We start from the raw sequence: 14,504 nt of genomic DNA, 5'->3' as shown, positions 1-14,504 counted from the left end.
TGATTGAGACTTGTCTCAGATTCTTTTATTTACACTGGGTCACAAAAGTTAAAAATCCTCTAAAACTATCTACACATCCATAAATCTACTTTAGAGGCAAAGGAGTGAGATTACTCCAACAGTTAAAACTCACAAGTTAGAGGAACCTGAGTCTAAGATTTTGTCCAGCTCTCTTACTTCATAAAATTACTTTGTGATTTTTTAAGTTTTACTTTAGAGAAGGACAATTTTAGGGAATACGTTTATTGTTGGTGGAACGAATAATGTCCCACCTCAAAAGATGTCCATGTCCTTGTCTCTGGAACCTAAGTGTTATAGGATTTCTTAAGAAATTATTTTAGGCAGATAGAGAGGAAAAAGGGTCCTTGGGAAGGTTTTATTTCTTTTAAAGCAGCTCCAGAAATGTTTCTTGTTTAGCAGGAAAGCCCTGGCTCTTAAGAGCTGGACCAGCAAGTTTTTTTGCAGTTGTTGAGATGGATTCTCACTCTCCAAATTAGCCCAGGTTGGAGTGCAATGGCACAATCTCGGCTCACTGCAAGCTCCACTCCCTGGGTTCACGCCATTCTCCTGCCCCAGCCTCCCAAGTAGCTGGGACTACAAGTGCCTGCCACCATACCTGGCTAATTTTTTTGTATTTTTTAGTAGAGACGGACTTTCACTGTGTTAGCCAGGATGGTCTTGGTCTCCTGACCTCGTGATCTGCCCACCTTGGCCTCCCAAAGTGCTGGGATTACAGGCGGCAAGTTTTGATATACGAATACTGGCCATTAGAAACTGGGTCCAGCCAAACATGGTGATTCCCACATTCGTCTTCCTTTTTCTTTTTTCTTTTCTTTTCTTTCTTTTCTTTCTTTTTTTTTTTTTTTTTTGAGGCAGAGTTTGCTCCATCGCCCAGGCTGGAGTGCAGTGGAACGATTTCGGCTGACTGCAACATCTGCCTCCTGGGTTCAAGCGATATTCCTGCCTCAGCCTCCTGAGTAGCTGGGATTACAGGCACGTGTCACCACACCCAGCTAATTTTTGTATTTTTAGTAGAGACGGGGTTTCACCATGTTGGCCAGGATGGTCTCCATCTCTTGACCTCATGATCCACCTTCCTTGGCCTCCCAAAGTGCTGAGATTACAGGCGTGAGCCACTGTGCCCAACTTCTTCTTCCTTGCCCCCACATGTGCCTGGCAACATGGCTGTCCCCACATATCCCTGTGTGTGTAGAACATTATGGCACCCTGCATTTGCATATTAAAACGCTAGGGTGGGAGGGCCAGTATTTTCTCAGGCTACATGAATGACATGCCTGATCAAACCAATCCCTTGAGCCCTATGCAAATCAGACACCACCTCCTTCAGACTCCTCATATAAGAAGCCACTTTTCCAGTGCACATGGAGCTTTCTCTTTGTTGGAATCCCCCGTCCTTCTGTCTCTGTACGGGGGAGCTGTTTTCTTCTTCCTTCTTGTGTATTAAACTTTTCGCTAATTAAAACAACTCCACGCAGGTTGGTGTCTTTTTAAACAAACTGGCGTGAGACCAAGAACCCTGGTGTTCCTCCAGTCATCGGAGCCTCATCATAAGGATTCTACCTTACATAGCAAAAGAAGAACTTGACAAATGTTAGTTAAGGACTTTGAGACTAAGCAACCTGGTTATCCAGATGAAACCAATGTAATCACAAAGGTCTTTAAAACAGAGGAGGAGGCTTGCAGTCAGAGAGGAACTGGGACAATGGGGAGGGATGTGGTTTGAGGAAGGAAGGGGCCATGGAACCAGAAATGTGGGAGCACCTGGAAGATAAGAAGCAGAGGATCGAGTTCTCTCCTCCGGAGCATCCAGAAGGATTACAGCCCTACTGACACCTTAACATTAGCTCAGTGACACTTCTGACCTCCAGAACTACAGGGTAATACATTTATGTTGTTTGAGGCCAATAAGGCTGTGGTGATAAACAGCCGCATTGGAAACTAATGCAAGGGGGAAGACATGTCTTTCACCTCTCTGAGCCACCTGCTTGTCCTCTGTTCTTGGAAATATTTTCACCTTGTCTTCTGGTGTCATTTGTGAAAAGTGACAGAGAAAATGTTTCCGAGAGAAGAGCTAATACGAGAATTTGTTTTTAGCTAAAAAATCTCTTTGGTAAATTCCCATAATTATCTCTTATATGATCTGGATATCACAGAGTTTGGGGTCACATCTCACAGCACATGACAGGAGGAAGAGGCTTTTCTTTTTTGGTTTATTTTCATATTAGGAGGGAAAATTAGATTTTCAGGACACAATCTGAGTGGGACAGACTGAGTCAGAGCTATTGTAAGAGAAAGAGAAGATGTGGAAGGAGTCAGGGAAATGAGACATGTGTCCCTGCTCCCAAATCTAAAAGAAAGTCATTGATTTTAGAAGGTGAAGCAAAGCTCTTCACCTTCCATCTTCTTATGAAGGATCAAATTCTTCCCAGAGTCCCTGCCCCTCCTTCACTCCCCTGACATTGCACTGTTGAGCTAATCACATGTGCCCTTAATCCCTGCTCCTGTCCCAGGCTGGGAGAGACTCACTGTCCTCACCATGCCCAGCAGGCTAGAGCTGGTGCCCTACGCACCAAAGGAGAAGAGGACGGTTCCAGTGCAGGCGATGAGAGCTTTACTGCATTTTACATTTCACTATAATTCTAAGTAAAGTTGTGTGGAGAGGAGAACATATGGGCAACTTTATCTGGTGAGGTTGGAAGAGGCCAGGCTCTGAGAATAACAATTCACATGTCTAATTTTTCAGGTGGCAAATGCTAGCTTTAGCAATAGTGGAAATGTGGACTTTGAGTTTAAGAACAAGACAGACTTTCATGTACTTCGATTAATGAGGAGACATTTGCAATAGGGTTCTTGGCCCACGGTTAAGGTCAGGCTGGCAGTGCCTGAGAGCTACCAGGTGCTGGCCCGGCACTGTGGGGAAAGCTGCTGCTCTCCTGAGCCACAGGGCTGAGGACTTGGGAGGAACCACAGGCCCTGCCCACAGGGCTGCCTGGCAGGGGCTTCAGGGAAGGAAACTACTCACAAATTCAGGGGCGCTGCATTAAGCATATATCCCACAGCCCAGCAAGAGTGAAAGTCTCAGAGAATTCCCAGAATTCCCTGGTCATGAATAACTTTGCCCCTGTGGGAGCCAAAGAGGGAAGTTCAGCAATTGTCCTCAGAGTCTTTACTCAGCCAGACTCTGTTCTGCTCGGAAAGAAAAGGAACATATGCTACACAAATAAACATAAAATTATGTGTATCTGTAATAAGAATTTCTAATGTAAATTGTACATATTGAATACACATATTTTAGAAATAAGTTGTATGCATATATTTGCATATACTCTGTATCTATTTATGGATAAATATGTGGTACATGTTTATATAGAGAGAGATATAACTTTGGTTGCTAGTATAAGATATGGTTTTAAACTTTAATAAATTGAACAAGAACACTGAAAAGAAGCACTGGGTGCACCACCTCATGGCCCCTCCTCACTCCAGGGCCTGAGGGTCATAAAGCTCAGTACCTTCTTCCATGTCCCCTGGGCAGAGAGCAGTGAACTGCCCATTGCTGAGGATCATGAGTGATCTGAGGGGGTCTGTGGAATCACAGAGCAGCAGATGCTCAGGAGATGGATAGTGGGTCTGGGCTCTGAATGGAGGGAGGTTTTGTCCCCAGAGTTCAGCACAGACAAGTCCTCTTTTGGTCATTTCTGTCAAACAAAGCAACACATGTGGCCCAGAGGCTGCATGGTCACAGGAAGAAGCCCCTCCATGGCTCACTCCCAGCTTCCCCTCTGACTGGGGTGATGTGGGATCTCTCTGCCCAGCTTTCATGGCTCACCAGCTGCTGGGACCCTTGACAATGACCTATGTCTGTCCCATGCACAAACTTCTCAATAGTTGCCATCTTACTTTCTGGTCTCTAATAACCACAAATTGCCAACCATGACCCTTCCACAAAGATTCATGGAGTGGAGTCGGAGCTATGGGTTCAGCAATGTGCCGGGGCATGTATGTAAGAGAAACAAGGCGTGGACAGTCCATGTCTGAAGTGAGGATGAATTTTCATCATGAATTGGGAGTAGGAGGTGGCAGAAAACATCCTGATATGCTCCAGGCAGTGATGCCCACAAATACACTACAGGTGCCCATAGAGGAGGTGGGAAGGGGGTGTGAGAAAAAGAGGGGATGTGGATTCAGAGGTGTCTCCCAGACTGTTCCCCTGAAAAGATTTCAGACCCTTAGCAACACCTGGGGCCCTGAGCAGAGCTGTTGCTAGGGAAGATTTGTGCAGGACAGGGACAGGAGGAGGGAGCACCTACCTCTGAAGGCATCTTGGTTGCTGATGGCCAGAGTGACATCTGTTCAGGCCTACTGCCCCTGACCCAGACAGGGATCACGTCCAGTGGGGCAGCAGGAGCCAGCAGCAGGAGCTCAGAGCCAGGCCCATGTTCTGCTGGTTGTTCTTCATACTCTGGCCAGCTCTGCAGGTGACAGTGACCCTCTCACCTGAGACACAAGAAGGGGGACAAAGATGGCATGCACCTAACATGCTCACTATCATCCAAGTGGGGGAACAAACCTGCAGATCCCCAAATATTGATACCAAGCTTGTAGTTCATCCAACTTGGTGCAATTCTGATCAGAAGGAAAAACAGGCTAACAACTTCATCATCAAGGAAAGTTCATATTTAATACAAACTATATGAGGCTGAAGCCTGAGTTCCCCTTCCTCACCAGGCAGTCAGAACAGCAAGGACAGGAGGAGAAAAGATGGGTCCCAAAGTCCACAAGGTGCCTCCTGAGGCTGATCCTGCTCAGAGAAGCTGGCGACAGTGGATGAGTCTACTGGGACTGCCACACGAACATACCTGAGCTGGATGACTTGAGCCATAGACATTTATTGCTAATTTATTAAACATTTATTGCAAATGTATTAGAACCCTGAAAGGTTCAAGATCAAGGTCCAGAAGGATTTGCTTTCTGGTGAGAACCCTGTTTCTGGTTTTCAGATGTCATCTCTGGATGCATACTCACATGGGTTCAGCAATGTGCCCAGGCATGTGTAAGTAGGAGAAGCAAGTACATGCTTTCCTCAGTACGTGCTTGGAGGCTGGTGAGGGGTCAAGGAACAGCTCGATGATGTTTATTTTTACTAGGACACAAATCTTATTAAATCAGAGTCCCAAGGTTTTCACTTCATTTCACCCTAATTACCCCTTCATAACCTCTATGTCTACATACAGTAATATTGGAGGTTGGAGATTCAAAACATGAATTTGTGAAACACAATTCAGTTCATAGCAGGGGCGCTTTGAGGATATGCCCAAGGCAGTAGGAAGGACAAGGTGAGGCTTCCAGTCTCAGAGCGCAGAGGTGGTTTCCCCACCACTCAGCATACTGGCAGCTCCTCCCAGGTGATTCAGGTCACACATGAGACCCCAATCCCACCTTGGGGGCTGCCTGCTGATACTGGAACAATATATCACCCTTAATTTTCACTATTTCTAAGATCAGGCTTCTATCTCATGTTTATTATGGGGTTTGTCCAATAGCAAGGTTTGTGACATACCACCTAATGGCAGGTTTGGGACATAACATCAAACAGAAATTTAGATGCTGCTTTCTAATGAGACTTGATGGAGTTTTTTCATGGGTTTTCATGCAATTGATCTTACTACATCCACCATTAGGCTGCATTCTGTAGGGAACACAAAATGATTCCTCTCCTCAATAAACCAGTCACCTCGCTGAAGATAGAGGATGTTCATAAAACATGGTCACAAAACAATTAGGGGCTAGATTCTGTGATCCATGTGAGATGCCAATGATGTGATTCTGGAAAGGAGAAGGTGAGGTTGTGAGGGGCCCTGCAGCACACAATGTCCAAGGCTAGGGTGGGGAGTAGAGGGCCCCTGATCTGGATGTGTCTACCCAGCTTCATTCCTCCCATTCTTGAAACTGGCTGCACCAGCCAGGAAGCATCTGAGACCACCTGATTCTCTGGACTAACAGCTGCTGAGGTTTGTACTCTGAGCTATAACACTGTGAGTGTGTAAGTGTAACCATTTAGATCAGCACTAATGAAAATAAGTTTTTAAGATGGTGAAAATGTCTATATTTATGCTTTGCAAAGGTAGCCATTATATGTCATATGTGGCTACTGAGCACTTGAAATGTAGTGAAAACAACTAAGGAGCTACATTGTTAATTTTAATTAATTCCAATGTAAATGTTTGTGGCTGGGCACTGCTAGTGTTTGCCATGTGAGACAGGGAAGTTTCAGATGATAATAAATAGCAATATCATCAGGACAACGAACCTGCTAAATGTTAAGCAGAGATGATCCCAGGACCATTGCACCAAGCTGTGGTGGACAAGGTAGAAAGAGCATGTAGGTGGATCTTTGGAATGTTCCCAGGATTCTGCTTCTTCCAGGTGGATGATGTAAACTCTGTCTTGAAGACACTGAAATTGAAGCTAGCTGCTGGGGACCAGACTCTTTCTCCTGGAATTTGAGGTGGAAACAGAACACAAATCTTCCCTAGTATTAATGATGTCCCTCTTCGTAGGCTTCCCAGCAGAGTAGTTCTGTCTGATGAAGTGGGAGGTGAATGCTGGTCCTCCCTAATCAATAGTCTTTCTCAGTCCCATGCAACATATGAACCCTCTCACATGCAGACCCCGCAGTTGAAGCCAGAGCACCATGACCCAGAGGGCCAGAACCCCATGTCCAGTGTCCAGTGTTGCCTCTGCCTTCAGTGATCCCACCCTACAGGACCCAGTGAGGAAGGCTTGAGTGGAAGAGAAGACCAAGATTTTAGGTAGAGGTATTTTGATTTAAAGTAGAGAAGGGAGCCTGCCAACTAGCAATAAAGGTGCAGACCTTGGCTTACAGCTTCTGAGCAAGGCAATATTCTATGTCCTGGATGTGATCCAGGTCAAGGTGTTTGATAAAAGATATTACAATAAATTATATTCTTAAGAAAATAAAAACACATAAGGAACCTGATTATGATAGCAGTGTTTGGGTTTTATAGTACTAAAGTGGTACAAATACATTTTTCAATGTGCAGTGGTTGATCGGGAATCTCCTAGCCCCTCCCCTTCCTATGATGATTCCATGGTTTTTGCAGGTCGTGGTCACTTGGCTGCCTGCTTCTCAATCAGATGCATCCTCAGTACAACTCCAAGATCCTCCCCGATCAACATAGATGAGCAGCTTCAACCTCCAGGTACCACATACCATTGCCTGATTTGTATGTAATTTATCAACACTGAAAGTATTCTATTCGGTTTCATTATATAGTTATTGTTCTCTGCATGGCTCATTCCCCCTACTGAAAATCAGTACTTGGGATCAAAAATTGTCTTATTTACTTACATGCACTAAACCTTAAATGATAGTATTTATTGGTTCTGAAAACTCTGACATTAAGTTAAAATCCCTTAAAAGCAACTATATGCTTCTTTTTTTAATTCGAAGAAATATGGTGCGATCACCTCAACTAAGGAAACTAAACTTCTTTTACCGTTGAAAATGATTAATTGGACATGGGAAAACATATTGACAAAAGTGACAAGCATTATTATGATGTTAAATAAACACAGTTTACATGTAAAGTGTACAGTTATGATTAATTGTATTCAACACAGGAGGAAGAAAGGCCCTCATAGTTTGTGTGGCTTGCTGGAGTGGGTAGGTGGTTTAGTCCTTAGAAGCAAGGGGGAGCTGATGAGTGATCTCAGGCAGGCATCCAATACCAGGACCTAATATGATTAATTACAATGTTCTTTTCTTTAAGGTTTCATATTTTAAGCTGGTCCTGCTGGGGAAGTTGTGAGCACATTCACGGAATACGTGGAATAAAAATTAAAAACAGTATGTTTCAAAATACTCTTAAATAGCTCAGAAACACCTAAAGAAAAATATCTTATAAAATATCATACTTTCCTCACCCCTTCTTGATATTTGGGTTTAACCAATCATGGCTCACAGTTGGACTTTTCTCTACATTGTGGGCTACTGTGTTGAAGAAACTCCTCTTTCTAGTAGGACAGAAATGGAGTCAATCTTGCCGTATCTGGCCAATCTTGTTCTGGCCAATCTTGCTTTATCTCGGAATGTTACATTTCCAGAACCTTCTACAGTTATTCCTAAAAACTACAAGGAAGAAAGGGAAGAGGACTGGGATCATTCAAAACAAAATGGAACCTGTTCTGCAAATACTGTAGTGAAATCATAACTCAGTAACTGTTTTGTGACTGGCTTATTTCACTTACGTAATGTCCTCTAGTTTCATCCACGTTGTAGCATGTGTCAGAATTTCCCTTTTTAAAGCTAATTTTCCTTTTTTAAAGCTACATTATGCTACTATATGTATATACCACATTTGGATTACAAGTTCCCTCCTTTGTGAACATTTGAGTTGCTTCTACCATTTGGCCATTGTGAATAATTCGGTTCTGAATGTGAGTATACAAGTATCTCCTCAAGTTAATGTCTTCAATTACCTGGGTATATGTCCAAAAGTGGAATTGCTGAATTATATAGTATTTCTATTTTTAATTCTTCGAGGAATTTCTATCTGGTTTCCCACAGCAGGTGGCTATTTACATCACCACGACAGTGTCCACAGTAGTTCCAGTCCCCTAAGTTCTCACCAAGACTGGTCATTCTCTGTTGGGAAAAAAATTATAAGAGGTGTGAGATGGGTTTTGTTTTTATTTTTCTAAGGATTAATAACATTGAGCATCTTTTCCTATTCTAGCTATCTAATTATCTCTAAAGAATCTTCTTTAGAGAAATGTCTATTAATGTACTTTCCTCATTTTTAAACAAGTATTTTATTTTAATGTTGACATTAAGACTTATTTTTGTATAGTAGATATTATCAACCCCTTATCAGATATGATTTACAAATATTTTCTTCTATTCCACATGTTGCATTTTCACTGTATTGATTACGTCTTTTGATGCACATTTTAAATTTTTATGTAGTCTAATTTATCTTCTTTTCTCCTTTTGCCTGTATTTTGGTATTAAAGATGTTAGTATGCAAATGTCTATAATTACTGACTTACTATGCTGAGAAGGTCACACTCCACCATGTCTCTGATGGTGGACCTCAAAGTTTTACACTCTTCCATTTTGTACCAGGGCACAGTGCAGTTACGTGAGAACCCAGTGGCTTTCCCGAGCTTATTTGTCTTGCATTTTTGGTGACATGGATTGTTGTTCACATTGGCTTCCTCTGGTGGGACCACCTGGAAAGCATTATATTTAGCAAGAAAAAAGGAGGTTGTGAATGATGTCACTGTAAACTGTGTATATTCCGTTGCTAATGTCAAATCTGTGAAGCATAAAGGGATTTAGTAGAGGATATTAAATTCCTTACAAATTGTTGAAAAGCCTTAAGGAACAGGCTCCAGGCAAAGCCTCTGGAACAATTCCAAGAATGGCACTGCTGGTGCAGGCTGGGAAGGAGCTCCTGCTGCCTGAGACTCCACATTCAAGGTGTCTCCTGCAGAAAAGAGAGCAGCTCTTCTCACTACTGCTCCCAGAAGGACAGCAGCTCTGCTATCAACTACTAGAGAGCTGACCCCTTTCTCTGACTGCCCAACAGCTGTGTCACTACAGAGTGGTTTTGGCTTGAGATGAGGGAGGGAAAGTGCCTGATGTCCCTCAAATGTGCTCATTTTCCTGGTCTGGGTCACAGCCAGGCAGCACAGTCCTGTGGGCACAATATCTTCACTTGCCAGGTTTCTATAACATTAGAGTATCTTTCTGGACTGCGGACAACATGGGGGTGGGGAGGGTCAAGGAATAACAAAAGGAGTATTGGCAGTTGCCTGAGCTGCCACTCTGGTTTCCCCAAATGTTTTCAATCCATTTAATTCGTGATAATAAACATGTTCCTGCCTAACCAGTCATAATCACTTTTCTTAGATCCAAATGATTCAGTGATAAAACTAAAGAGAAAAAAACCAAATACGCTTTTCAACATTTAAACTGACCAGGAAGCTGTCCCTGGTGTTTACACCTCCATATCCCACTACGTGTTTCATCTTCCCTTTGCCTCACTGGGGATCCAAGTGCAGGTAATTGTTCACAGTCATGTGATCCCTAGAACTTCATCCTGATGACTGTTGAAATCTTCTCTGAGTTTTACCAGTGGAAATGGCAATAAATAGAAGCATTCCAGAAGGTCCCCTAGGGTCCATATTTTCTGTACTTCCTCTCTAAAATGTGTAACATCAATTCTATTTGCTCTTGCTTTATATTGGCTACATCTATGTTCCCAGCACACACCCTAAAGCTGTTGACCACTTGCCCACTATTGTATTAAGTCTAAATGGTCATATGCTTATCATATTATTTCTTCCAATTTAATGAAATAATTGTCATGTCAAATCTTTGGACTAAGAACCATCTACCAGAAAACCACAGCCCTGAGAAAATAGAAATAGAGTATTTCAAGCTGTTCAATTTGCATAACAATGATGTGTCTGCAGCTCATTTACAAGATATAAATATTCTGTTTATGGGAGTAACAGCACCATTCACGGTTAGTGTTGCAGACCCTCTGCCCCATCTGACAGCACAGCAATTCAATAGTGCAAGGGTTTGTGTGCCAGGTTTGCTTGACTAACAGTGGGTTTTTCTTTGTCTATAGGGAAAGCTGCACCTGTGCACATGACAAGAGCGTGAGCTACATTTTCACTTTTTTTGAAGTCAATAGGCTGCTTGATCCAAATCCATAGTATGGAAGAACTTCTTGACTCTGATGAAAGCACTTGGAAAATCCTCAAATAATATTTTATGCAGAAACATAACTGAAGAGAAAGGAAAATTCTTATACAGGATAATAACCACTGCCCTTCTCATGTGACATCAGGTCTACTAGAATCACCTGACATTAGCTGTTAGAGTGAGCCCTGATATGTGGTATAATGTTAGGGGTTCAGCAGGGGTCAGTTTTCTTGGCAAATTAGGTGTTCAGAAGACCCAGTAGCCCTGTACATCTCAGTTAGTTGAAACTCATATTATTGAGTGCCCACAGGGACCTCCATAACATTGGTTCATGAGGCTACCTGGGAAAGTGGGCAAAGGTGATTGAAGTCCATGTGTTCAATCATCCTCATTATTAAAAGCCCCCTGCTCATTAATGGCATTTGGATTAATATTCACTTGGAAGGCATGTTTGTTTTTTGATTATGGATCTTTTTTCAAACATCTAGTCATAGCTCTTCCAGAATGACTTTATCTGCATTCATCCTGTTACGTTTCTTCTAATGCCTGACGGAGACTTTCAGTGAATACAAATTTTTAAGAAAAAGTTTACTCTATTTAATTATAGAGGTGTTTTATCATTCCGTGGATAAATAATTATGTTTTCAACCTTTACAATCCTGAAAATATTTGCAAATGTAAATTTATATTAATAATAAAATAAAGCTGGATGTGTTTTCTACATGTGGCTTTAAATATAATTTTTAAATGGCCTCAAAAGAGGAAAATCATTTTAACTATTGTAAATGTCCATTTTTATCTCTCTTGTGTCCTGTAGAGTTGCCTAATAAGAGGTCCTCCCATGAGATTTGGAAGTCAGAAAAGGATGACTCAATATTCTCCATTGGTACCTAAGGCAGACACAGGTACAGACATGAGGACTGCAGAAACACCTAGAAATATACTGTAGGAAGCTGAGACAGTACTGAAGATCACATGGTTAGATAGCCCATACTTCAGGGACAGATGCATTCTGTTTGCTGAGGCAGCACCAGAGATTCCTGCTTCTAATATCAGCTTTCCTGACTGCTGTATCCTTGGTTTTGAAAGGTGCAATGTGAAAGTTAATCATAGGAATTGGGTCATTCTTGTGATACCCAACAGAGCCAAGAAACCAGGAGGGAAAGGCACTCAGGGTGCAAAATATTGTGTCTAGAATGCAATCAAAATAGGCACTATTACCCCATGGAACTAAGGTTTATGGTTTTTTGAATAAACAGAAATTGATCCCCACCCCCACCCCCACCCCCGTTTTAAAACTCAAGATAGTTACGTTTATCTTACCTGAGGTGTTTTTTTTTTTCAGGAAACCAACCATCAGGCCTCCCATATGCTATCAAGGAGCTGAAACTTACATATCACTGAATTGGGACAATGAGACATCAGACCCTTTGCCCATTACGATTGCCTAACTGATCTCCTGCTTCCTGTTGACAAAATTATCTTTCTTACTCCTCTGTAATTCCTGTTTTCCCACATTTCTTCCTTGCTATATAAACCACTAATTTCAGTTGTTCAGGGAGATACGTTTGTGAATGGTTTCCCATCTCCACAGCTGCAGCACCTGAATGAAACCGATTCCTTGGCAATACTTGTGTTAGTGATTGGCTTTCTGTGTGCTGAGCTGCAGGATCTACACCGAATCCCTGGCATTTCAGTAACGAAGTTCTCCGCGAGCTTCACTGTTTTGGTTTATTGTAACCTGAAATCAAATTTATCCACAACTTCTGAGATAACTTAACATAATTCTAGGATTCACTTTGTCCACCACTGCTTACCAGCCTGAGCTTGCCAGCTCCCAAGCCTTACTAATGCCAGTGAACTTTCTCTAAGAGCCATAGGTGAGATTTTCCCTTTTCCATAAAACGCTAGATTTCTCTTTGTTCTTCCAACATATTGAAGACCACTGAGTTTTCCCGTATGCCCCATTTGGCAAATATTTCTATGCAAATAAAACATGAAATTTAGAGATTCATCTCTACATTTTAGACTTCAGTAGTTTACTCTAATTCTCTGTATTAAGACATTTCCTGCTTAGAATATCTATAGTGGCTTCTTCTGTGTTATATGAATTCCAACTGAAGCCATAAACTAGACTCCTCAGGTGTCATGATCTCTGTCTTTAGTAAATTAGGAGGGGCATTGCTATGTCTGTGCTGTTGGGGCTGAGAAAGAGAAAAGAATTCGGGTGTAGAGGTGACTTCATGTCCCCCTCTAGCGACACCATCAGAGTGTGGCTGCATCTGAGGAACACTCTCAGCCCATGGAGGCATCAGGAGCGCAGCTGGGGCAGCCCAGCCTCACGCATCTGCTTCCCTGGGGGTTTATGATCGGATGTGTAACACTGTGGGAGGGTAACTATTATGCTGTAGACAGTAATAAGTTGCAAAATCTTCAGGCTGCAGGCTGCTGATGGTGAGAGTGAAATCTGTGCTGGATCCACTGCCGCTGAACCTTGATGGGACCCCACTTTGCAAAGTGGATGCAGCATAGATCAGGAGCTTAGGAGCTTTCCCCGGTTTCTGCTGATACCAGGCTAAATAATTGCTAATGCCCTGACTGGCTTGGCAAGTGATGGTGACTCTGTCTCCTACAGACGCAGACAGGGAAGGTGGAGTCTGGGTCATCTGGATGTCACATCTGGCATCTGAGATTGGAAACATAAAAACAAATGTCCACACAATTAATCATGTAGTAAGAGAATTTCCCTGAATAACCAGGCAGTACTGACCACACTGGGCTAAGTAAACTGCTAGTGTTCTTGTTCTTTACCTGGGAGCCAGAGCAGCAGGAGCCCCAGGAGGTGAGCGGGGACCCTCATGTCCATGCTGTGTCCTGAGTGGTTCTGACTCCTACATGAAGTGTGACCACCCTATTAATAAGTCTTCAGGACAGGAGGCTGTGCTCTGGGAACATGCAAATGAGCAGATGATGTGGCAGGCTGGGCACAGCTGCACGACTGGCTCATCTCAGTAACTCAGCAGTGGCTCAGTGTCCCCAGGTGTCCCAGGTCAGAGCAGGATAGCACAAATTTTTCTGCAGAGAATGTGTTTCTACTAGGGACTACTTTGTTTTGAGAAACATTTTATAGGTATTTTTTTGACAATTTGAAATACTCCTCAGGAGTCAATGGAGTAATGTATTTCATTGGTGTATGGGGATTATTTAGGAGAATATTCTTGTTTGTAGGAAACACAAAGAAAAATGTTAGACAGTAGGTTTCTCAGGTCTTCTAAAGACTGTCATATGATTCCAGTTAGGGAAGGGGTAATTGTGCTATGCTCGCAACATTTCTGTGAGTTTGACATTTTTCCTTTCTAAAAAAATTAAATATAAAATTTATTGACATGATGCTATATATATTTGTAAGTGTTAGGTAATGGTGTTATGCCATTGTTCTTACCAGTATAAGATCAAACAATTTATTACAGATACACAAAGATGATACCGTTCTTCTTCAATGAATGTAGCACTCACAGACCCACCATTATCAAGAGAGACAGGTCTTTTTAATACCCAGAGACCAAATGGACTGCACCTATGTAGAACTTTTGCCTCCCTAACTTAAGTACTAATAGATTACTTTTGACTGGAAGACTTAGTGATAAACAGTTGATTAACGCTTTTTTAGGTTTTTTTATATATTATATACTCCATTCTTCCAACAAAGTATGCTACAGAAAAAAATGTTATTAAGGAAACC

General features: G+C 42.3%; 1 gene segment (V, D, J or C); it reads right to left on the bottom strand.

Moving 5' to 3' along the window:
- Positions 1–13,125: 13,125 nt before the first annotated feature.
- Positions 13,126–13,727, bottom strand: LOC117085721. The segment is given in 2 exon segments: positions 13,126–13,448; positions 13,574–13,727. Coding segments are annotated over 2 exon segments (378 nt in total).
- Between the last annotated feature and the right edge of the window lie 777 nt (positions 13,728–14,504).

This window comes from Trachypithecus francoisi, unplaced genomic scaffold (genome assembly GCF_009764315.1).
Source record: "Trachypithecus francoisi isolate TF-2019V2 unplaced genomic scaffold, Tfra_2.0 Contig00577, whole genome shotgun sequence".
Taxonomy (NCBI): domain Eukaryota; kingdom Metazoa; phylum Chordata; class Mammalia; order Primates; family Cercopithecidae; genus Trachypithecus; species Trachypithecus francoisi.
Note: the sequence above shows the minus strand (reverse complement) of the source record. Positions and strands in the feature narration are given on the sequence as shown.